General features: G+C 36.6%; 1 protein-coding gene across 4 annotated transcripts; it reads right to left on the bottom strand.

Annotated features, from left to right (window-relative positions):
* Positions 1 to 955: 955 nt before the first annotated feature.
* On the bottom strand, positions 956 to 24,589 carry LOC6649633 (protein single-minded). 4 transcript variants are annotated; one of them, XM_023179726.2, is made up of 8 exons: positions 24,438 to 24,589; positions 6,477 to 6,671; positions 4,828 to 4,997; positions 4,408 to 4,509; positions 4,046 to 4,237; positions 3,787 to 3,986; positions 2,796 to 2,902; positions 956 to 2,702 (listed from the first exon to the last, which is right to left on the bottom strand). In XM_023179726.2, the coding sequence occupies exons 2-8, from the start codon at positions 6,649 to 6,651 to the stop codon at positions 1,465 to 1,467; spliced, it is 2,184 nt and encodes a 727-aa protein (XP_023035494.1). In that variant the 5' UTR covers positions 6,652 to 6,671; positions 24,438 to 24,589; the 3' UTR covers positions 956 to 1,464. The 4 variants fall into 4 exon arrangements, with proteins under 4 accessions (XP_023035494.1, XP_023035493.1, XP_046865236.1 ...); XM_023179725.2 differs by lacking the exon at positions 24,438 to 24,589 and adding an exon at positions 18,056 to 18,250; XM_047009280.1 differs by lacking the exon at positions 24,438 to 24,589 and adding an exon at positions 6,758 to 6,879.
* Between the last annotated feature and the right edge of the window lie 1,311 nt (positions 24,590 to 25,900).

A 25,900-nucleotide genomic window follows, 5' to 3' on the forward strand; every position in this document is an offset into this window, starting at 1 on the left:
GGCCAATAACAAATGCCAAAGGGGTTATATGTTTGTTTTATAGCTGGACTAACTTTGGTAACTGAGCAAACAGAATAACCATATAAACTGAAGGCTCACAGATTCATTTTCATTTAATTGTATTGGGATAGCTTAAGCCTAAATTTATGTAGGTGCATACATACATATATCAGCAAAATAAATAAAATTCAATTCATCTTTTAGTTTACTTATAGAGTCAAATTGTTGACATTATCTCAATTGGCCATCTTTTCTTTAATCTCGGTAAAATCGACAACTCGTCAAATTGTTGTGTCCTGGCAAATTGTAATAAAGAACTTATTATTATTAAATACGTTTAATCTGAACCCGTTACATATCTCCAATTTAATTTCAATTTTACAGTATGGGTTAACAGTTTGCTTTGCGGTTAACAGATAGGTTTTCGGTTAACAGTTCTTCTTAAAGATAGTGGCGACATCTAAGCGAGTAGCGTCGCCACTGCGCTGGTTAGAGGGCGCATATGTTACTGTTAAATTAACAGCGCGCAAACATGTTGCGGTTTGGCGGAAAATTCAAAATACATAATGTTACCATGTAAACGAACTGATGGCAGCTTACAAAAGAACGAAAACCTATTAACTTCAAACATTTATCCCAAATGGAGACTTAAACGACATTAATACTCATTTTTTATCGATTTGTCCTAAAAGTTTCCAGGCCATTTGACGAGTGCATATCATAAAATTGTTAATTTAGTTTTTTTTTTTGGTTTATTGTTCACCCACATAATAATTTGTTTATGCAAATTAGAAAATTATAATTATTTTTACATTTACAATTATTTACTTGACTTATGAAGATCATCGTATTCTCGATATTTTGCAATAGTGAGCGGGGATCTTGCAATATTTACAAAAATTATTGCATATTATATATATATGTACATAAACATAAGTATATATAGTCATGTATATATATTTATATATATCGCGTGATTATTAATATAGTCTATAAGTACATGTATGTATTTTTATTTATACGTTAAATTATGTGCAATTATATATTAAGTTAGTACCAATTTCTTTTCTTTGTTTTGTATGAACATTTTATAGCCTATGACTTATAAGTAAAATTTGTATTTTCTGCATTTGTTAACAACGAATTTTCCATTTGCGTCATGAACGATCGAAAGCCAAGAAATAAGATGAAAGTTCAATAAATAAGAATTAGATTTAACCAGTAATAGATTTTGCGGTTTTTGTGTTATTCTGGTATAAATTTGTAGATTTTGCTTAGGTTTTTTTGTGATTTTTGTGGCTCAGCCACATATTACAATTGGGAACTGTGAACTCAGAGAGCGGACGCATAATGCATATATGAATCATACAATATTTGATAAACTCGATAGATCGATAACATTGCAACAACAATTTGTTTGAATTGAGTTTTAGAAACAACAAGAACAACAACATGCAGCCGCTGCTAATGCACAAAATCGTTGGGTATATAATGTTGCGGCTCCACAATGACGCTAGTATAATGTGGTGTGGCAGCAACAGCAGCAGCTGCCGCAGCAGCATTAACACTCTTAAAACTCTCTGCAAAATCGCTGACAACTCGTTGCTGCTGCTGCTGTTGTTGCTGCTGTTGCTGTTGCTGTGGTTGCTGCTGATGCCCGGCCACTTGTTGCTGATGGGGCAATGCATATTGCTGCTGATGTTGATATTGCAAATGTTGCTGCTCCAAGAGATGTTGCTGCTGGTGTTGTTGCTGCTGCTGCGAACTGTTGTCCGAGAAATAGCTCATCTCGAAATTGTGACTAAGATCGCTGTAGGTTGTCTGCGATGGCGATGTGCCATTCACTATCGATGCATTGCCCGTGGACAATTGACGCTCACTCTCCGAACTGCTCGAACAACTATTCGAGTTGGCCGAAAATGGACGTATCATCGATGTGGCCATATCCACTGTGGAGTCATAATCATAGTAATAATGATTATTGTTATTATTGTAATAAAGTGAGCCCGTTGTGGTATCCGGATATTGCATTTCTGTAGAGTAAACACCGGATGATGACGCAGAGGCTGTGGAACCACCTCCCGCACTGGAGGCTGTTCCACCGCCCACGCTGCTACTCGAACTGACCACCAGATCGTTTAATGGCGGATAAAGCTGTGTATAGCTCAGGTTATCGTGTTCCATGCTGGCTCCTTGCTGCTGTTGTTGCTGTTGCTGCTGCTGCTGCTGCTGCAACTGTTGATGATGCCACACGCCATTGTTGTTCGTATTATTGGCATTTGCTGGCACAGGAGTCACAGGATTTGGCGGATGAGGCTGCTGCACTCCTAACGGTGGCAATTCTGGCTCAAAATATGGATCCAATTTGGGGCTGGCACTCAATGCCAAACTGACCGGCGTACTGGGAGCTGGCTGACCAACTGAGGATACTCCCGCACAGGATGCTGCTGCCGCTGCCGCCGCCGCTGCTGCCTGGGCTGCCGGTGAGATGGGTTCACGTTTCACCACTCCCGTCTGAATCTCGTTCAGCACCAAGTCTTTAACCTCTCGTTCACTAAGCACATAGTTAACACTCACAATGAAGACTTCCCGCGATGAGCGGGAATTGTGCACCAATGTGGCATAGGATTGCACCCAAACCCAGCCTCCACCTTTGGTAAGGAAGCGATAGTATTTGGTGGTAACTTGTCCTTTGTACAGCACTAAACAGAGAGAACAGAGAGAGGGGGGAAGAAATGAAGTGTTAGTAGAGCTTAAACACGCACAAGGTCGGCTTTTGGTTGTTGTTTTCTTACGGATTTGATGGGAGCAACGCATGGCCATTATATCGGCGGCATGGATATACTGATACAGTGTCTTCTCGATAAGGTCCTGTGGCTCGTAGCCGGTTAGCTGCGATACGCTGCAAGTAAATAAACAAATTGACGGTTCAAGTTTCGCTTATTTACACAAGAAATTTAGCATTGGTGTATTTTTTAGGCCGTCAACTCCAATTCAATTATGTAGAAAAAACATATGAACAGAACAGCCCAAAAAAGGGTGGTTAGGTTGCCTGATATCCTGCCACATTTGGGGTTGTTTCGATGGCACCACAAAAAAGGGGGCAAGAATGAGATGACAATATGATGTCGTCGTTGCTGTCGTTGTCGCGTCGTGGCAACATCATGAGGGTAATTGAGTGACAATAATGTCAGACAAAGTGGGCTGGTTTGCTGGTTTGCTGGTTTTGGTGGACTGGGAGGCACTTACACTTACTATACATAGCAATGCCGCCGGCCTCCCCCTCCTCCTCCCCCTCATTCTCATTCTCATACACAGACACAAAAGCAAAATCATGGGCTCAAGAGGGAAATGATTTGTTTTCCTTTCTTTTCTTTTCTGTTCTGTTCTGTTATGTTCCTTCCATTGTATTTTCTTTGTTTTTTTATCATTCTTGGCCAAAATCATGTTTTTTTTTGGGGAGGGAAAGTTACAGAATACGATTTTTTAACATTTTTCCAATAGAGAGAGAGGGTGTTAACGAGAAGAGCCCGTTTAAATATTTGTTTAGTTTTGAATGTACCGACAAGAAAATGTAAGAAAATACAAGTAGATACTTAAAAGGCATTCGATATTATGAAACCCTCTAACAAAAGTTAAACATATTCAATTAAAAATCACCAAAAAGTGACCACTTATCACATTACTGAGACAAGTGAAATTGAAATGATTCACAAAGTTGTCTATAATCTGAGTCTGTTCTCAATTGAACTGATCCAAACTTAATTTATAGTTGTAGTTACTTACCGTGCATCGAAGAATATCAATTTCATATCCAATTTGGCTCGAAACATAAACATATTTTGATGGAGTTTGATTTCCGTAATGGCAGATGAGGGCAGCGAGTGACCGACAGCTACAAGACCAAGATTTTGTATTAAACTACCTTGGCCATCGCCGCAGTCGGGATAAATGCGAGCCTTCAGATAGCCAGAGCAGTGTATCACCTAAAAGAATATACATATTAATAACAAGAAACTAAACATAAAAGAGACTAAGAACTCACCTTAAAACCAGAAGTGGTTAGACCAGCATTTCGCTTGGCCAATACACACTTCATGCGCAGGAAGAAGGTCTTCTCGATTTCAATGGTGTGAGAGCCACGATCGTGGCCATAGGTTGTCGGATGCTGTACACCATTCGGACTGCCAATGGGCGTGTGTGTTTGGGCGAGCTGTAGGGAGTTGATAAAGGCAGCCTGTGGCGTGAGTATGATATTGTGAGGTAATAGATAAAGAAAGAGACAAGGAATTCGAAATCGAGATCGATAGCGAGCGAGCAAGAGTGAGAAATATAGAGAAAAAGAGGAAGACATTTGAGCAAATGGTATGCCAAAGTCGTCAGAACTGCTAATGAATTTCTACTCACTGGATGCTGATGCATGTGCGGATGCAGCGACAATATGGCATTCATCTCATCCTGATCATAACTGTGTATATACTCGAATATGGAGTTGCCTGTCAGTTCCACCTGCAATAGACCGTAACCAAATTAGAATCAAAGTGCCAATTAGTGTTCCCAGGCAATGCAAATTTTCAACCATTTGCCTTTTGATGCAAGAACACCCCAACCCACTTCATCGTGGCCAACCCGACAACCACTTCTACACCATCTTAACTTGCAAATGCAAGTGGCCCGCCCGGACACAAAAGGACATCGTCAGAGTTGTCGACAATTTATGCGCATAAATCAGGAAAAATTGAGAGGAGAGACACAGAGACAGATACATGTACTGAAAAGGGGCACACGAGGAGAAGGAGGAGGGAGAACAGAAAGTTGTGTACCCACCTGACTAAGACCCAAGTGCACGGAGGCTGTCTCTGAGATGTACATGATTTTGCCATCGGGTGCCACCACAAAGATGAAGCCGTCCAGCGTTTGCAGTAAATGTGAGCCCAACTCTTTGATGGTTGCGCCTCGCTGCATGGCCGGTGAGGAGCCCCAGGCTTCGCCCAGTCCTGCAAATGAAAGAAAAGTCAAGAAAAAATATAAGTAAACATTCAGTCAGTTGAACTTTTAACAATTTAAATGGTAAATTCTTAATGTTTTCTAGGTTTAAGTTTCTTCAATATGATATTCAATATTTCTTCATATGATAAGAAATTCCCAAAGTTTTCACATAACTAAAAACCTTTCTATTTGGATTCAAGAAGTCGAAATTAAATAAAAAACTTCAAGTTTTGATGCTTTACAATCTTCATGATCAAAAACTAAATTCAAATATTTTTCCAACATCCAAAATTTCGATGGCTTGGTTATAAATAAATGACAAATGAAGCTCACGTTCAGCTTGTAATCAGTTTCCAGTCAATATTTCTTAATTCGCAAAGTTCTCACAGTCTCTCAGGGACAGGCCATAGGCGTCTTTATAGTCCGTCAAGCTATCAACTAAACAAGCACACAATGGCATCCCGATGAGTTGATCACAGAGACCCACAAAGAACGGAAAAAAGAGAAAGAAAAACCCACAAGACACGACACACGCCCTACTTGCTGCCACTGGTGACGTCTAAATATTATTCCCAATTAAAGTCATCAGCACTGTAGGTGGCCCATTCACAGCCCGCTTCAGCCCAGCACCAGCCATTGTCCCACACCAAATTTGTTTCATGTATTGTTGTTGCTTCCTATTCCTTGGCTTGTTGTTGTTGTTGCTGCTGCTGTTGTTGTTTGTTGCCTATTATTAAAATAATTATTTCAATAAAGCCAGCAAAAAGAAAAGCACAAAAACGCCTGCCACAATGAAACGACACCAGGACCAAGAGCAGGACGAGTTCAGTGCAACCCCCATTGTCAGCAGAAAATCTCAGCGCACACCCACACCCACAGTCACACTTACGCCCACACCCCCCCCGGACAACCACCCACTGACAACCCACTTCCAGTTTGAGTTCTCTCGCTGCTCTCGTTGCTTTTTGAGTGAAACAACAGCCAACAGCCATTGTGTGTGTATTGCCATCACCGTCTCCAATCCAGCCCAGAGAACACACCCATCCCATCCCACTTTTATCCCTCCTGCCTCCGTTGAACTCGACAGTTTGTGCCTCTCCTGTTTATTGTCTGCCTCTTGTTGAGTGGTTTTCCCTGATTGTCGTGACAAACATATGCTTTAAAGTCGAATATCCTCTCTCACTGTCTCTCGGCTTTTAAAGCTTGTTCTTTAAATGGTGGAAAATAAAAGGGAACAAAGGACATACATATGTATGTGTCCTGCTGAGATGGAGACGCGAACGTCAGTTCATAATGAGTGTGCTGGTCGCGTGGCTGTCAAACATTCCACATCATTTGACATAGCCGCAAGAGAACAAACTGTAATTCACACGATTTGCTCCAAAAAGAAGATGAAAAGCCAAACGAACAAATTGAACGACAATAACAAGGACGACGACTACGACGACGGCGTCAATTAATCTAGAGGAAAAATTGTATAAACTTACCATCGGGAAACACTTGGCGCATTTTCAAATACGATGTGGTCAATCGTATAACTGAGGCCTTATCCAATTGGGATGTAATTGCCGCTGGCAATGGCAATAATTTGGCCAATTCGCAGAATTCTGTATTTTCCTTTTCACGTCGCGTGCGTGCAGCATTTTTGCTTTTCTCCTTCATGGCACACGTTTTGGCAATATCTGTAATATAAAGACACAAGATCAAACATTAGCAACAACTCTTCAAAAGAAGCTCTTCGGACAAAAAAAAGAAACAAATCACAAACCGTGCAATCTGCTTTCATAGCAATCCTTGCGCACTTTGCGTTGGTTCGTCATATTTATTTAAGATTTTTGTCTATTTTCTTCTTCTATTTTCTATTTCCAATTCTGAGTCATTTGCCGACGATCACCTGTCTACAACTGAGCTCTCTTCGTAAGAGCCAAGCAGTTTTAACAGTTTTCCAACTACCTGATCTCAATGTTAAGAAAAAGGTAACACAACCTGCCATTGGCCAGACTGAGAGAATTTACCTGCCAAAGGACCAATTGACTTTTTGCAATCTTACAATAAGTGATACCCATTGATCTTTCATGGCAACCGGAAAGGATGCCTGTCTGTGTATGTGTGTGTGGGTGTACTGGCTAATTCTTTTCAACTCAACAGGTTGACTTTGTTAACCGCAGGACTCTGACTTTTCTGTACATATAATGGGCAAATCAATGACCTAGCTGCAGGCATAGAATATACACAAATATATAGATATAGATATATATATGTATATGCATATCATGCCAGGATAATCCTGTGCCATCATTTCATTGACAAAATAGTTTCGAACGTGATTTTGGCGCTGTTTTGCCAAAAATCTATGCCATGGCCTCCTGCTGACTTTTATTTTTATTGTCTTTTGGGTTGCATTTTTGGCCATTTACCTAGAGATTGGCAGTCAAAGAATTTTTGCACGTAATTACAAGTTTATTGACATAGGTCACGTAGTCTTCAGTTTAAAGTATCCACATAGGGAGTTCTTTTTAGTTTTGGCTAATGAATGGAAGTGAAGGAATGGATTTATATAAACCGCCATTAAATGCATCCGATATGAAATTGGGACATTTGTCCAAAAGTTAACAGAGCAAAAAAAAAAAAGGAAATGCCAAACCATAGATGTATGTATGTATGTACATATCCGCCACGCTCACGAGGTACACACTCACAGGAGCAACAGATTTGCTAAATGATCATAATCCTAAAGAGCATTGTCGCTAATCCGCTACTCAAATGTGACAACATGCGCGTCTGAAGTGCCGGCACCGAGGTCGTTTGCCCATTGTTGCAACCTAACACACACACAAAGCAGCAAAAACTATGGACAGACCGGCGCGACTTTTGCTGTCATTGTAACTTTGACTTTTGAGGCGGACTCCTTTGCTGCCTGGTCGCGGATATTACAAAAATGTTACAAGGCAGATATATTACAGGCTATGCCAAGGATTGTCCGAAGGAGGGTCGATAATACAAGGAGTTATGGCATTTGTGTCCTGTGTGCACATCAAAGAGATGGAACTGGGGGTAACTAATGATAGTTTATTAACCCTAAGTGGGTCAAAATGAATCAGGCTCAGCATATTGACTCTAATTTCATGCATATGTAAGTATTTACTATATGCATATATTTGTTAGCATTAGGAAATGTTATAAAAAACGCAGGAGACTTGAATACAATGTGTTTCTAATTTCAAATATTTCTCAGAAAGTTTGTTTCTACTTTCATGTGGCTAAGAAACAGGTGAGGTCCGCGGCCAAGAAACTCTTAACTAAAACTGTCTAAAAATATAAGTTAAGCCTTTTTTAAAATAACTTTTTTAGCTCTTCGCCTGGTAATTGTCACCAAGTTTTACTTAAAGACTTCTTTCCTGCTAAAAAGAAATGATCGAATTTACCACCCTGGCTTGATCTGGCTTTCCCTTCTTTAAGACCGTCCCGGCAAATTAACACCAATTGTTTTGTAGATAGAAACAAGTAAAAAGCACCTACTTCAATCTTAGAGAAAATATATTGGTGCAAAAATATATTTACATATTTTCCAAAGTTTCTTTGCATTTTAAAAGATGTTAAGCAAAAGAACATGCCCATACTCACTCTCCCATGATGGGTTGAACCAACCATGAGTTATTTCCGTTTGTCTGCAGAAGCAAAATCATTATCGTATGTATTCCGGGAAAGAATATTAAAGAGAATAGATTTACGCAACTCATGCTTGAACTCACTTAACTTGACCTTAATCTTGCCAAAGGCAAACACCAAAATAAAACCAATAAAATAAAAGTTTTGAAAATAAGCAAACAAATTCACATCGTACTTGAACTAGAAAATTAATGTAGAAAAGTCGAGAATTGAGAGAGGCAGAGACTGAAGAAGGACAGGTAAATTGGTTCTCAAGTAAAAGTTTCCCACGCAGTCCAAAAAAACAGTTGAGAAGAAATTGTGAAGCCATAAAGCAATTAACGAACATCGTGTCAATGCCTTTCGCCTAACAACTCTGCTAATGTGGGTGTTGCGGCTGCGGCGCTGCTCTGCAGGACCTGCGCTTCCGCATCCGCATATACATATTCTCACAGGTATAGACCTAGTCATCGTCTAGTCAAACATGCTAAGGACCCGCTGACCAGTTCTCACGCTGAAACGGGGAAATTCCGGGACGATTCCAATTGATAACCACCCAACCAACATGTGTAGCTTGTTGGCCAGGAATTTCGCTTGTGTCGAGCGTGCAAAGTGTGAGAAAGTTGCAGAGATTCCCACACACAACCTAACGAAATGTCCTGATGCTGTGTTGGTCCTGTCGGTGCTATCAGGTGAATCTGTACACACATACATGGTGTATGGAAAATTCAACATACGTTTTAAATGTGCGTAACATATGCCATTGTAACATGGCCAGGACATACGATAAGGCAACACTCAACACTGAGCAGAAATGTTTGCTTCACTGTTCGCTGTTCGCTGTTCACTATTTCCTGGTCCTTCTCCTGCTCCTCACGCTCAAAAAAAAAAAAACAAAAGGGAAAAATTCAACAAATTACGCTCTTCTCCGCCCTGAAGTTTTGTTTTTGCTCTTGGCTCACTCGGTTCTTGTTTTTTCAACGCACATGAAGTTTTATCTTGAAACAACAGTCAACGGTGGATGAGAATGGGCCAGCAGCAGGAGCAGGAGAAGGAGCGGGAGCAGGAGCAACCCCCGCGAATGGGTCGCAAAAATTTTAATGCTCAGCTCGCGCTTAATTTTCGGATTATAACCCGTAAAGCAAACAACAGCACAATGTCCTTAGCCCTGAGTCAGTGGCACCCATTGCCACTGAACATTAACCCAATTTCAATATGCTTTTTGATTTGTTTGCCCGGCACTTTAACATTATCAAACAAAACTTTATGCATGAACCGCAACGGGGGTGTGTGTGTGTGTGTAAGGGTGTTGGGTGTACGCTTTTAATTGCCAGCAATAACAACTAACGACGGTCATAACAACAACAACAACAACGACAACAACAACAAGGCGTTTGCCATTGTTTTCTGGTCGCCCAAATCCGCTAATTGCTAGCAGTTGTCATTGTTTTTGTTGTTCTTGTGACATTTTTTGGTCGAAGGCATTCATAAGCCCCCCTAATGTATGCAAAGAATTGCCTATTGATTATCATAATGGTAGTTTATGCTGCCAAAATTATAACCATTTGGCAGTATCAAAAGTTTGTAGCTTTTCCTAATTCAATTTATGGGAAAATAAAATTTTATATTACATACAACTTTGGGACCTCAATGCAAATTCAAATTGGAAAATCCTGCAAAGACTTTAAAGCTAGAACAAATCTAAAGTAAACGATCTCTTTTAAAAAGGATCACAAGGGAACCATTTTTTATTACGAATTTCCCTTTCAATTGTTTCTGGCATTTTCCTTCGTTTTTTCAATATTTAAATGTTAATGCTTTAATTTTTACGTTTCTTTCATTTTCCAGTATAAAAGCATTCAGAAAATTCTTTATAAATATCTTTAAAAGTAAATTTGGGTTTCTAAAATGACAATGAAAATGGATATAGCAATTTATTTTCCAAGAAAGGAAGGCAAAATAACTTTTTGAAAACAACGCAAATATTTCAATTCATTCAAAAAGGTTTTTTCTCAAATTTCGTATTCAATAATTCTAAAGTTGAAAATTGTGCATATAATACAAATTTTAATTGTTGTATACCAAGAATAAAAAAAAATGGTTCAGCATTTAAATTTTCATGTTGGAGCTAAAAAATTAAAATCATATAAAATTTAGGCAAACAGACTTAGTATTTAAATGAAATGATTGAAAATTGTATTTACCTATGAAATTAAATTGATTATTTTTAAAATATATTTTTTTATTGTCTTTTATTGCAATTTCCTTCTTTTTTTTTGCAATGCTAAAATGATTATAATTTAAATTGTTTGATGTGTACCTACATATATTTTTTTAATCCTCAACAAAGTCGCAAAAAAAAGCAAATTGAAATGAATTTTCAGACTGACTGTCCACAAATTGTGAATTAAAGCAAATACAAGTATATGCTCAATGCATTTGCTGAATATTAACTCCACAAATTATTCACAACTATTCATAAATCATGAAACTAAGAATAAAAACCAGAAAAAGGCAAATACAAATCTCCCCTTTAGCCAAATGGCAAATAAAGATCAATTTTCAAAGTGCCAATGAAGTGAATGCAAACAGACAGAGGGAGACGGAGATAGAGAGAGAAAAGCAAAGCAAAACTAACCAAAACTGTTATAAACAAATACCAATCGAGCGACCAATAATCATCGTAATCATAATGAACCAACGTCATAATCATTAATTTCATTACAATATTTTCAAAAATAATTATGCATATATTTTATTTGTATTTGTTAAACAAACATACAAGCTCCCAGTTCAGTACGGTTCGATTCAGTTGGCTACGTTACACATGGAGCACAAGGGGGCCAAGAGGCATAAGGCAGGCGGTGGAGGAGGAGGAGGACAAATACAAATACAAATACAAACACATAGACACACTCACAGAGAGAAGGAGCGCAAATACGCAAAGCGATGAGGCGTTGAAAATGCGAAAATAAACTTTCAAATGAAATAAAAATAATAATAAAATAACAACTACAACAATGCCAGAAGCACCAAACAACAGCAGCAACAACAACACCAGCAGCATCGAGAGCGGACCAACTATAAATACGGAAAATCTCGAAAATATCACGTAAAATCGATCAACAATACAAACTTGCAACCAAATGGCCGTTGGGCCGCATCGAAAACTCACCAAGACCAACACCAATACAGAATACAGAAAACGCGGTCCAGCCCCTCTATGACCGGCAAATCAAACAAGTCAAGCAACAATGGGCAACAAGCAAGGGTCAAATCGATAACCATAATTTTATACTCTGGCAAAGGCGCACAGTCTGACCTCACCTACGCATTCATATGGAATGCATATGTATGTAGAAACACCTCTTTATTATCACTTCCAGTCGAAAAAGTTCGAGTACAATGGACTTGAACCTGGTCACTGGTAAACAGAGCCAATGTCAGTCCAAAATGCCGTGTCTCATTGTTGTTGCTGTTGTTGTTGGTGGTGGCCAGTTGTCAGTGTACGTGATGTTCAGTATAAATTTGAATTTGATTTTGAATTTGCTCTAAAACGGCAGCAGGCAACCCGGGAAACAACAAAACGGGAACACCTTCATGATGGACACTGAGCAAATAAACACGTGGAAACACAGGTAAATAGTCGAGAAACAGGCTGCAACATCAAACACTAAGTAAATATGCAACACAGTAGTAGATAAGTAAATACATACATTCTGACAAATATGAAAGATATTGAAAAAATACATAGAAAAATCTTTGGAGAAACTTTATTAAATTCGATGGCAATGCCATCTAGACTAAAAAGGACTTCCAACTGACTTTAAGCGTTATATGTTTAACTGTTTTAAAAAAACCTTATAGATAATTACTCTTAGAAGACGCACGATCCTTAATTTATATAAATATGTAATAATATATAATAAATTTTTAACTTGGAGATCATAAATTTATATTTTCATTCACTTCATAAAAAATTGTTCAACATTTTAAAATATGCTCAATATATTTAAAAAGAATTTGGAAAATGAGAAAAATGGAATAACATTTCTATCTATATAAATAAAAATATCTGAGCTTAAACTTTTTCGCTCCGAGAGTAAAAAGTCTATAGATCTATAAATAATTCAGACTTGGGAAAATTCCCTCAACAAGCTTCTCTTTAATATAAAAACTATTGATAAATGCTAAAAGTTTCAAGGTTTTTCTAGATAAGCGATAATAGAAAAGACCTTTCAAAAGAATAGATAATATTCTTTTATATATTCACACTTTCCTTTGGTGTTTGTTTAAAACATAAATCGACATTCTATTTTAAATTGCTTCTGAATTTAGTACTTTAAATAAAACATATATTGCAAATTTAGGAGAGGAGATTTTATTTTTTATTTCAATTAATGTTTTTGCGTAGAGTAACAAGAATAGAGCTAATTATGTGTATTCCTCTTAGCTTCCATTAAATATGGGAGTAATTTAAGACATAAATATTTGATAGTTGATTCCTTTTCAATAAATAATACTAATTTAGCTCTTGTGATTGATTAAAAAAAGATTTTCAGTTACAGAAAACATTATGTTTATCAATTAAAAATGATTTGAACTTAACCAAAAACTGATTACTTGTAATGTCATATTTCTTAATCATTTTTCCAAACTATCAATGTCATTTGACATATGAAAGTCAATCTGTTACGTAGTCAAATTACATTTTATGATAGTGTCGTTTAGTGAAAAGTGCAGCAGCTAAAGACAACAATAACAACAAAAGTGAGAACAACAACAAAGACAGCAGCTACAGCAACAACAACTGCAACAATAGCAAAATGCAACAACCTCACCGCCTCAACGGTTGCTTGGGCGTTGAAAAAAAATCAATACAAAGTCACGTTTAAGAGAAAATCACGTTTCATTAGATACCTATGTCATATATACCTTACACACTCACACACACACACACACATATAGATACACTCTTCTTCTCACACAAACACAACCTTAGCAGAGAACGCATTTAAATTCCATTGTTGCTACAATTTCATTTTATGTAAGCGAAAACTACAAATTCTGAATAAAGCAAAAAAAAAAAGAAAAAAAACAATTTATATCTACGTCATTGAATTATTCTCGAAACTCAAATGCAACGAAGGCGGCCATTTTTAATCACTCTATTTTGGTTATATACATAGACTTGTCTATATACATACATACAACTATAGCTCTTCCCCCAAATTGCTTGCTTACCTTGAAATTTACGACAGTTTTCACTTTAGTATCAAGGTTGATATTCTGTATCCGAAAATAGAAGCAGCCGCTTTTGCGGTGTCCCTGGCTTAGGTTCTTTTTCGAAGGGGAATGGTTAGAACAAATCAGGACACAGAATTATTTATAGTTTTCCCTCTTTTCACAATCTGTTGTATATATCCCGCTAAGTCTCTTTAATGCCAACCTATTATATGGTTTTCCCTACTTGCAGAGTGTTGACAATTTAAAGATATTTGAGCCTCAGTTTTAAAGAGTTTATGATGTGTGATCAATAATGAAACTCGAGTATAAAATGCATAGCAAAAGGTGCTATCAAATTCATATTTTCCTGTTTTTAAAATGATATTTAGGTAGCTTGGAGTTTGGATGTAAATAATTTGCTATACAAAATCTACAAATATTGCCTTAACTATATTTAAGAAATTGATAAGTTGTACGTATTTCATTTTATTTGATAAAATGAAACAGATTTCTATCTGAAACCATCTGACATTGGTTTTAGTATAAGTTCATATACGTATTATAGTTTAAATATTTGTAGCAATAAAGATTTTTCCACAATTTAATTATTATTCTTTTGATGTGACCCTATGAAATATATATGACTTTTTGTTTTAACTCTCGTTTTGAGACCCATTTTAAAGTCTTCTCTTAAGAAAGTATGGCAATAATCATTTTTTAATAAATAATTTCTTACAATTAAGAATAAATGAATTTTCGTCGATAATGTTACATTCCAGCTAGAGCTACATGCATTTAAAAATATTGATTTCTAAAACAATAATTTAAAATATTACGTATACGTATGTAGGTCGTATGTAGATGGGCCCAAAGATTTCTTGATTTAGCTAACATTAATATATGTCAGACTAAAAGAATTAAATTTTAAATAATAATAAATAGTAAAAAATACCTAACTCAAATTTGGCATGCTGAAAATTCTCGCACTATCAAAGTCGACGTGTTCGTTTGAACAGGGCAACAAAATTACAGCATTAAGCGGATTTCCTCACTAGAAGTCAAACACGCACACACTAACAAAAAAGATAAACATATGAACACACACACACACACTCAGACAGCAACAAAGACAAGCAAACAGCCCCCAGACAAATCTCAGCCCCCGTTTTATAGGTAGATATGTACATACATATACATTCATCAAAAAATTTACGAGACAAAAGAATTTAAAAACATCAAATCCTAGACCAGACCTGAAATACACACACAAACATTACATATGCATACAAGAGCACAGGAAACACACGCACACAAACGCAGAAGCTAACATACAGGGATGCCAGCAAAGTAAAAAGAAAATGGTGTCTCCGTTCAGGTAGCATTAGAAAGATTGTCAGCACGGAGAAGCACTGTGGTTCAAAGTCATGGAAACTACAAACACAAATTTAAATGCAAAATCATTTAAGAGGATCAAGCATTATAGTTTAAAAATTACCAACCGTCTAGGCTAATCTGCCTAATCAAACAACAAAAATTATGATTTCCCTTATAAGTTAAATGTATTAAAGTGCATAGTTCATAAAGTATCAAGATGAAACCATCTTCTGTTGTCTAAAATATGATTAGACGCTTATAAATGCATGAGATGAGCTATAAGAGATAGTTGCCAAGATTCTGAGGGCCTTGATTCCTAGAAAATAATCTAAATTAGCGAGTAGTAGCAAATAATGACTGAAATTCTAAAGCAAATGCCATAAAATGTTTCTTTGAACCGAAGACCTGTTAATTAATACTTGATATTATATAAAATCAATGGAAAAAGTAGATTGGTTCTAAATTTAGTCTAATTTCAGGATGATTTCCACTTTCTTTCAGTGTTTCGTACCACGGTGCCCGCAACATGGTTCATTCACCGACCATTGCAATACGGCTGCGCTGCTCCAGCTTCAGCTGTTGTTGTTGTGGTTCAGTGTAAAGGCAAGAAAGGAAAAAAAATTAACAAAAGGGAAAAACTGGTTCCCAAATACAACCACACAAATACGCACACACACACATCCAAAGGCCACCCTCTGGCAAAACAACAACAGTGAGAGCAAGCGAGAGCGGGAGACGAGACGGAGAGAGAAAGAGTGTGCAGAGTATTACACAAATACAAGTGCGCAGGCAACAACATTTTCTCATTGGCTGTCTCGGCGCGCTTAAATCGCCTCACACAAACACGCACACACACACACATACACACAAATACACAAAGCCAAAACGCGCGGCCTGGAACGGCAAACTGGAACTGCTGTCAGTTGTTTGTATAAGTGTGTGTGTGTGTGTGTATTTGTATCGCGCCTGTCTACCGCCGCTCCGCCCACACACACAGCCGTATAATTGTTTTGTGTGTGTGTGTGTTCATATCGGTGTGCTTGTCTGGCAACGCCTTAATAATTGTTATTTGAGTTTCATTTTGTATTTTGTATGAGTGTGTTTGTGTTTGTGTTTGTGTGCGCCTTTTACACTCCATTAGCGAGTTATTCAGCTTTCTCTTTCAGCCCTTTAACGGTCTGGCAATGATGTTTTTTCAATTTTTATCGCCCCTTTTCCACTCACTCACACCCACACCCACTTCCACACACACCCGCACCCACTTCGCACCCACACAGAGAAAGAAAAACCTCTTCCGTTTGTCAAAATTCAATGTCAGAGCTCAGTACATTTTTTGTGTGAGTGTATTTACTTTCGACGCCATTTTTGTTATACGAAATGCAAATCCTTAACAAACCATTAAAATTTTTATTTACATTTTTATAGCAGCGAAGAATTTCTTTTATTTTCTACCCCATTTAATGCATTTCTTTACGTTAACCAAATGGGTTAATAAATACAAACAACAACAAGAACTCGAAACAAAACCAAAAACGTATCCATTTGAAAGTTATCTCCAGGAAATCAGCAAATATTTATAAATGCTTGACAAAGTATATTAAATTTAATAGACATTTTTACGGTTTCAATTAAAAAAGTCCCAAGTTTTTATGCCTAAAATTATGGTTAGACGGCAATTTATTTGGATCGTTTAGCTTTATAAGAAAAGAGTCTAAGGAAGGACACATTACACGGCTAAAAAATGGTGTTATATGGAAATCAAAACGTATGTATGTAGATAAGTTCTATATTAAACCTAGATTTAGCCGGACAGGACTTTTTCTTTCTCTCAATCTGACATAGAACCAAGACATATGTATGTATTTTCATAATCTTAAATACATCAGAAAACATCAATGAATACATAGAGCATTATGATATAGCATTATGATTATTTTTGAGACCTCATAAGTATCAAATGTGTTTGAAAGTTATTCATTTCAATTATATGCTTTTTTTAAGTTTAATAGGAGTTTTAAATTATTTCAAACCAATTAAGTTTGGCACCAAATCGATAAAAATGTTTCAAAATTGGATCTTTTCATACTCTGTCCATTGGTTTTTAAAGGCGAAACCCCTATAATAGATTTAAAACAACCTATATCGTATTTGAAAGTTTCACCATCCATTTTCTTTGATTATAATGATTAATATTTTGTTCTTCATGGCTAATATAGTCAATTAATTCCACAGATCTGACCAATTATGGTATTCATTTCAAATAACACTTAAAAATGTTTGTCACATATTTTACAAGTCATTTTCCATTTAAATATTTAATGTTGATTTGTCATTTGCCACATTTTACAAATGAAAATGTAATTCAATATTTTTCAGTCACACTTAAAAAAAATATATTCACTTTGTCACAAGAACATCAAGAACACTAACACCAACACAAAATCCACGACCACAAAACGTGGCCGTTAGACCAATCTTCCCTCCCTAGCCCCTTCCATACTCCCATACTCCATATTGGATTGTTGGATATTCCTACTCCTGCTTCTACTCCTGCTCCACTGCTGCTGCTGCTGCTGCTGCTGCTGCTGCTGATGCTGTCGGGGCAGACAAAACAAATCATTTTGGGGGCTACCGTATGCAAACAGCAACGAACAAAAAAAAAAAAAAAACAACCAAAACCAAAACCAAAACGAAAACGAAAACCAAGAATCCCGAGACATTGTAAAAACAAACATAGACTGGACAGACTGCAATGCAGCTGCAAGTAGCCTTGGCTACTGGATAAATTTCTTGTTCACTGACGTCGATTAATTATTACTTTTTGGATCCATCTCATAAGCAAGTTGTTGTTGTTGTTATTGTGGATATTGTTGTTGCTGGATGCTGCATCGAAGATGAAAAGTTGCAATTCCGTCCGCGATAAATCGTAAATTATGCCCACATAAAACGCGACAACTTTTGCGCTTGATCGGTCACTGGTTGCACTGGTCGCGCCGTCACCGACTCGGTTCTAAAGCTGACCGCAACTAAATCGCTGTCAAGAGCTCCCAGCTCCCAACTCAGGGCTCTGGCACTGGGCTCGTTGTTCTGCTTTAGTTCGGCTTTGTTTTACTTTTAATTTGATTGGCTTGAACTGGAAGGGGGTATCGTAGCTGCTGCTGCTGTTGATAGTGTTGCTGCTGTTGGTTGCTGTTGGTTGCTGTTGGTGCTTCTGCTGCTGCTGGTTGCCTACGTTTCCAATGTCGCCTTCGTTGCGGACAATGTCATATGTGTTGATGCCAGCCGGCCATGACTTTTGCTTCGTTGGCATAAAATTGCATTTGCATTTCACCGAATTGGCCGCTTTCTTTTGACTTTCTTCGCGGACCATGCTGACCCAAGCAGAAGTAGAAGGCGACCCCGCTAATAGTTGACCCCTGATTCAGAACTAAAACTCTTTATATAAGTTATATGTAACTTTCTTGTATATAAATAACAATGCTTAGATCAGCAATTTTTTGATAATTGTTTGTCTATATACACTTACTCAGAGAGTAACAAAGTTTAACTATGACTTTTGACACAATTCGACAACTAAATTGTCTTTAAAAATAGACTTCAATTGATAGTTTTTAGTTACTTATTCCATATACATACATATCAGAAGACATTAAAGTCTAAAATCAGAATCCTATATCTATATACACATAATTTTGCTTAGTTTAATGTGGGAAATCTACAATTGCAGGAAAAAACGTTCTTAAATATCAAAATTTAAAAAGTTTTGAGAAGATATTATTATAGCTAAATTTTGGATTTTGTAGCTGTCATTGTGAGTTTGAAATTTGATACATATTGGCTTGGCGAGGGTATTCCCAGTACGTTTTGTTTAAAGTTTATTTTGATCCATGGCTTTTAGTTTACTTTTTAGACAGTTGGCACACTTTGGACAACCGTTTTACGCGATTCATTCATTCATCGATCGGACTTATGGCCGATCACGCTTTTGGCATCTTTTGTCAGTTGCCTCAGTTGTGTTGGTGTTTGTGTTGGTGTTGGTGGGGCACGTGTTGTCGATATGTTATAACAATATCGACTTTTATTCACCAGCTGGCTTTGGCTCTGTGACTCTTACAATGTTTTTGGCTTGTCTTTTTTTTTTATTTTTTATTATTTTGGAGCTCTCTTGTTCTTCTTTTTTCCATTTGTTTTTGTTTGTACTTCTTTCTTTTCCATTTTTTTTTATTTTGTCGATGAGCTAATCGCATATGACGTTCATATTTTCTTGCACGCGCTGCAGAAATGTTGCCCCTCAGCTGTGCATTGGATGTAGTTGCTGTTGTTGTTGCTGTTGTTGTAATTTCTGGCTCTCCATACTAGATACAATTGCTGTTGTTCTTGTAATCATTGTATAACGTGCAAAAATTTAAAATATTCTTTTTTATATACCCAGCAAACAGATTACGTTTAATGGCTTTATCTGCATTAAAAGGTGTGAATCACACAACTTGGCGCCATTCGTTGAATGACTGCAAAAGATAACATCCCATCCCAATAGATAAAGTAATATGTTTCTATATTATTTAATTCGGTTTAGATAACAGAGAATTTCATACCTACTAGAATATAGTTGCTGATTATAATATTTTTGGGCCATTTTCGTTTTTAAAGAGTTGAGGCAAGTTGAGTTTATTGTCTTCAACTTTTAATATACATAAGTAATCATTTTGATTTTCTGGTTATTATAAAAAGTGTTTATGTAATACTCCTTTAATTGGTAACTTGACTAACCAATTATTCTGTTACAAAACATTAAAAAAACCCTCTAAAGACTATTCACAACGATTCATTTTAACGTTGCTGGTAAATTCAAGAATATATAAATTTCTTGTTCTAACAAATTACAAAAATGTTAAGGCTTGTTAACGAAAATAAATAGGTCGTTATCAAATGATTTTTTTACTGTTGTAATTTTAAAGAAATTTTAATATTAAAGAACACTTTTTGAAAGGAAAAAAGGCGTCTAATAGCCACAAAAACTGTAAATATTTTGTGATCCAGATGAGTTTTGACATAGAGCAAAACATTTTTAAATATGTACATGTATATATATAGATGTATGTATTTATAAAACGCAATTCAAAGATATTTGACTATGTAATTGTAATGTATCAAAAAATTTAGTAAATATTTTCCAAGGGACATATTATCCCATCATTTGGAAAATTGTTTTCACAAAATTCATCTTGATGATTCATTTTTGAGCTTATCTATTGAGTAACGAATAATTATTTTCATAGTTGATTAAAAGAAAACACAAGAATGTATCTATCATTTAGTCCTTTACATTAACTACAATAACAAAATGTAAGACTATCGAATATGAATTTAGACGAAGTTAAAACTGATTATAATAAGAGATCAATAGCAACTCATCAAGAGAAATCGTGGCTAGGATACCATTTTCTTCCGATCAAGGAGCTATCTACTTCAATGTGGATAATGACTATTTTGATCAGAATAAGGATTCGTAAAAGATTCATACACAATCAGAAATTTTATAAATTGCTCAGTGGGTATTTAACGAAAAAACCTAACTCAAATTCTGTTCGACATGAGATTTTTGTTGTTTTGCAATTCGAACGTGACTAGAAGCCAATTTGCGATGTTTAACATTAAATATTTTCTAATCTAAGTGAATTATTTTATAAAAAATACTTTAGTATTGTTATTTAAAGATAGAATAATACAAATTCTTTGCATTTTCTCTATGTATGCCAAGTAATTATGAACTAAAATTATAAATTCGGACAACCAGTAGTTTTCTTTACATCTTTTCTTAGCATTCTTTGTAATTATATTACAAGGTTTTGATTTTTTTGTACTAAATTAAAAGGAAATTTCTTTACATGACCAACTTTCCCATGCATCTACTTACATACATGCATGAAAATCAAGATTTTGATATCTAAGACAGACATCTAAGGACATTCGATCATAAAATATGCACACATCATATTGGACACAAAGAATCCCATATTTTCCACACAAAAATTTTGAACCCTTTTTCTTGACAATAAAAAAAAAAGAACTTACAAGTTCTAAACGCCAAAGATACAGATACAAGAATATGAAACGTGCATGCGGGCATTGCTATCCGATGCCAGGACGACCAGGACGAAAGCGAAGACACTCACTCACTCACACTAACACACACACACACACAGCAGCACACAAAGGATAACCACAGTCAGGAGCTGTTTGTGTTATTGCTCATTTTTTCGAAACATAGTTGCTGCTTGTTGTTGAGATCGAACAAATTCGATATTGGAGATTTGAACGGGGTACGTGATCCAAACAATGGGCAGAGGACCAGCCAAGGACAAACTGAGAGAAATAAAACACAACAAACTTCTCTAAATGTGTGCCACACGGTGAGTCGGTGACGTGTGCAAAGGAGTCGTGCTAACGCATAAATTAACTCATAAACAAATAGATGTTAAAATGAAATATACATATATATAGTGCATATATAAAAATTAAGTAAGAAGTGTGCATTGAATGCTGGTTTATTAATAGTTGAAGTATTAGGTGCTCCAGCTGCATTTCATGCTCGACTGACCCGTGGCTCCTCTTGCCTGCCTCTCAATTTACACGGAAGCTGATGTTTTTCCACAACCGGAAAACCCCTCTGATCAATCTCTCTCTCTCTCTCTCTCTATGAGTAAACCAATTGGATTTGTGGCAGACATAGTGGCGGCAATAACCTGGGGTTACTTAAAGGAGCACTAGGAGAGTTGAAGATGAAGAGTGAGACGGCTGTGCGGCTCAATTACATTGGCGATTGAGCATGAAATTGTGATGCCTGATTTGATTTCACGTGACAAGGCGACACAGATACACACACACACACACATAACCATGGATACACACGCACACACACAGGCATGGAGTGTCTACTCCCTATAACCCCTTTCAATCCTACAACATCCTCTTGTGGCTCGTCTCGTGGCTCGTTTTCAAATTGGACACAGCCGCTAATTTGCTTGGCTCGCGACACCTTCGTTGTCGTCATGGTCACTTCTTTCCGCTGGCCCAACGCAACGCATTCTCAACTATATATATATATATTTGTATATATACATATGTATATGTAAATATATCCAAAGCCCAACATTTGTTTTGCCTTGGGTCGGCACTCTCTTTTTGCCTTCCTGGAAGTATTATAGTAAATTTCTCGCATATCTTCAACATCGTCGCGTTTGTTGTCGCTTTTCGGTTTCCCCCGTCTCCTTACTCGCCGGATTATTAGTTATTATTATTATTTTTTTTTTTCTGTTCAGTTTTGCTTTTCTTGACGTTGTCATAAATGCAAATTAGTTATGCGCAATTTGCATATTCTACATTAAACTTGGCTTATTTTCATGGTAGGTATACACATACAAATACACACATATATATATGTGTTTATATGAATATATGTTTCTCTAGTGGATATTGCCTTTTCACACACTTTAAACATGCTGAAAAGCAGACGTCTTGGACTTTTAATTGTTGCTCCCACAACTTTCTCCTATTCAAATGATCATTCAATATATTTACACATAGCAAGGACATAAGACAAATAGTTTTGGATATATACTTTTGCAAATATGTATATTAGATACTATACTTGGAATGGAATCACTTGCCCATTAATTCTTATAAATCAACCCTTTCTTTTTGACTTTAATATAAATTCTTTACCTTATTGTTTAGGATCAAAATTGTTTCATCAAGTTCGTTCTTTATAAAAATTTTATGTAAGACAAGCTTCGTTATAGATGACATAGTATTGGTGCTACAAAGGATGAATATGCAGTGACTTATGGAGGAAAACGCAAAGATGCTATTCCAGGGCTTTCAAAATAAATAGGACCTACAAAACTACAAAGCGCCAATCACCAGCAAAGAGCAAAAAATGTTACCTTTTAGACCAGGTTTCATTCAGATTTCATTCAGATTGCATACTATTCAGAAACATTTTCAACAGAATCCCAATCCTGATCCAATTCATTTTATAAGTTCGGAAGTTTTGGAAAGCTTTCTGACTCGTTTTATATTATGCACTCCAAAAAATTTGTTTGTTTTTTGTATTTAATTGCATAAATAGACATCAAAAAGTCTTGTGAAAATCATATTCAAATATGTGAACTTGAATTAAAAAGCCGTGTAAGCTACGGTTTTAAATCTGATATTGTGAGTTCTTATCTATAATTCTTCAAAAAAAAATATAATATAAAAGGGATATTCCATTCAAATGTTTATTATACAAACTCTTGGATATCTTTCAAATTTGTAATCAACTTGTTTAGATAACATGAATCATTTTCAACAGGCATATTTTTATAAACTTGATTATTTCAATTTTAGGTGATATTTCTTCTCCGAATAACGAAATTTGAATATTTTTATGGGAAGACTGCAAGCGATGATATCTTTAGAGAACTCTCTGTTCGATGACCAGAGCCACACGATCATGATGTTTTGTGGTCTGATGTTTCTTTTAAGTGCAATTCGATTTGCTGCTTTTCCCTTTTTTTTCATTAATATTAAATGTTTGTTGGTTGGTTCTCGTACGTATTTGGTTTTGGTTTGTTTTTTAATATTTGCATTTGGCAGTCGGGCGTTACAGTTTATGGGTTTTTTTCGGGGTTAGGGTAATGCTTTTTATTTTGTTTTATTGTTGTTGCCTTTTTATTATTGTTGCTAAACAATAATTTCTGATTCTTCGTCGTTTACGGCACAAAAGCAGGCCGTTGTTGCCTGGTTTGCTGAAGACTCGTATTACAGAATGGGGAATGAGAATGAGAATGAGAATAAGAGACTGAGCCCTGAGGACCGACTACCGAGGACGTTGACGGTGATGGTGACGATGACGGTGACGGTGACATGGCCTCGATGACGTTGACGATACTTAGGGTTTCGGATTCTTTGTTTTGCCATACACATGTTTTTCAAATGCTTTTTTCAGCGCCTACAACTATTCGCATTGAATTTCATACTTGTTCTTTGCTTATTGTTCATTTAAGTTGGTTTCTTGTTTTTTTTTTTTTGTATTGTGAGCACTGCAAGTGTTGCCAGTTTTGGTAGTTGTGGTAGATCGGTGGATGGGTGTAAGGGTTCATGACTCATCAGCCATCAGAAGGGATCTCTTGGTTTATTAGCATATTATTCCTCACCTTTTGCAGCTATCCGTTTTGCCGCTGGTATTTTTGTAAAATGGCCGCCGTCGATAATCCACTGAGTCAAAGCTCTACCACTTCCGGTGAGCTTCGGATCCGAGCAACAAAATTATAAACAACCGACCAAAAGAATGTTAATTATTGTTAGCACATTTTCATTTTTTATATATTTATTTTCTTTTGTTTTTTTTTTGTTTTGCCAACAATTTGTTGGCAATCGAAATGCGTTGTGGCCAAGTGAGTTTTATGGGAAAAGCTTTTTTAAATGAGGCCTCCTTTTTTTGGAATTTTGTACTGTATTGTTTTACTTTTGAAAGCACTTAAACTATGGTTAACATATTTTGTTAATTTAAATTGTTATTGATATTTAGAAAAAGGCAAAAATCACCGCACGACAATTAAAAGACTGAGTAGAGACGAGACGAAGACGGAGACGCCGATGATGATATGGATGTGTGGACGCGCAGCTGAACTAGCGAGCAGGCGGCGAACGAATGAGTGACTACGACAAAAACTCAAATGGACCCGAGTCTGAGACAGAGACTTGGACGGAGCTGCAGTAACTGCTGGGGATAGCGAGCAGCGGGCAGCGAGCAGCAGCAGCAGCAGCCGCAGCGCAGGCAGTGAGATTGTGAGGCAGAGGCTGCCAAGTGGTGTGTGGAGGCACAACGAGTGCGCACACGCATACACACACACACACACACAAACATACATAAATCTCACACTTTGGTAAGGGGAACTTTTTGGTGGTGGCTGAACGTGCAACACATATTCCAATATTCATTCCAGTGGCTTTCCTTTGTGTCTACTCTACTCTGTGTGTGTGTGTGTGTGTTCGTGTGTGAGTATTGTCTGGATGTGTATGCGTGTATTAATGAATGAAAACGCCAATGCCACCAGAACGCCCCTCTCCGTCCATCTCACATCTCACGTTTGCTGTTTGTAAATCCAGCACGTGAGCACGCGCGGATCTCCCACACATGTCCGTGTATATACAGACGTGCCTACCCACCTAAGAATATACCGCTACGCATGAGCTCTGTATGAAAAGGATACCCGGAAGGAACCTGCAAAGATCTTATACATACTTATGTACATGCAAATAAACTTTAAAATTAGCTTAAAAGAAACTTGCTTAGGACACTTCGGCTTTCAATGCTTTCACTGAATAAAAATAAAGAATATATACTAACTTACCTACATAGTCAGTTGCAACACTCTATTAATTAAATTCTTATTGTTTTATGATTATAAACATACATAGAATATTTTAGTTAAAGGCTTGGATGTCGGCTCATCGGCTGTTTTATAAGCATCTAAATTCATTTCCAAACTTATATCTCTTAATTGCATATCAAATGTTACATTATTTTTAAAATAGTCAGTGGGTAAACCTCAAATTGGTTGGATAGTCTTTAATTTTTATATTTTCTCTTACAACATTTGCTTTTTATTCCTTT

Source organism: Drosophila willistoni, chromosome 3R, assembly GCF_018902025.1.
Source record: "Drosophila willistoni isolate 14030-0811.24 chromosome 3R, UCI_dwil_1.1, whole genome shotgun sequence".
NCBI lineage: Eukaryota > Metazoa > Arthropoda > Insecta > Diptera > Drosophilidae > Drosophila > Drosophila willistoni.

What these genes read in the sequence shown, in the direction of transcription:
- LOC6649633 (XM_047009280.1), bottom strand. Translation starts at nt 6,809, where the DNA reads ATGACGAACCAACGCAAAGTGCGCAAGGATTGCTATGAAAGCAGATTG. An exon ending in CTATGAAAGCAGATTGCACG is followed by an intron (nt 6,672 to 6,757) that starts GTTTGTGATTTG and finishes TTTATATTACAG; the next exon opens with ATATTGCCAAAACGTGTGCC. An exon ending in CGCACATGCATCAGCATCCA is followed by an intron (nt 4,238 to 4,407) that starts GTGAGTAGAAAT and finishes CTCACGCCACAG; the next exon opens with GCTGCCTTTATCAACTCCCT.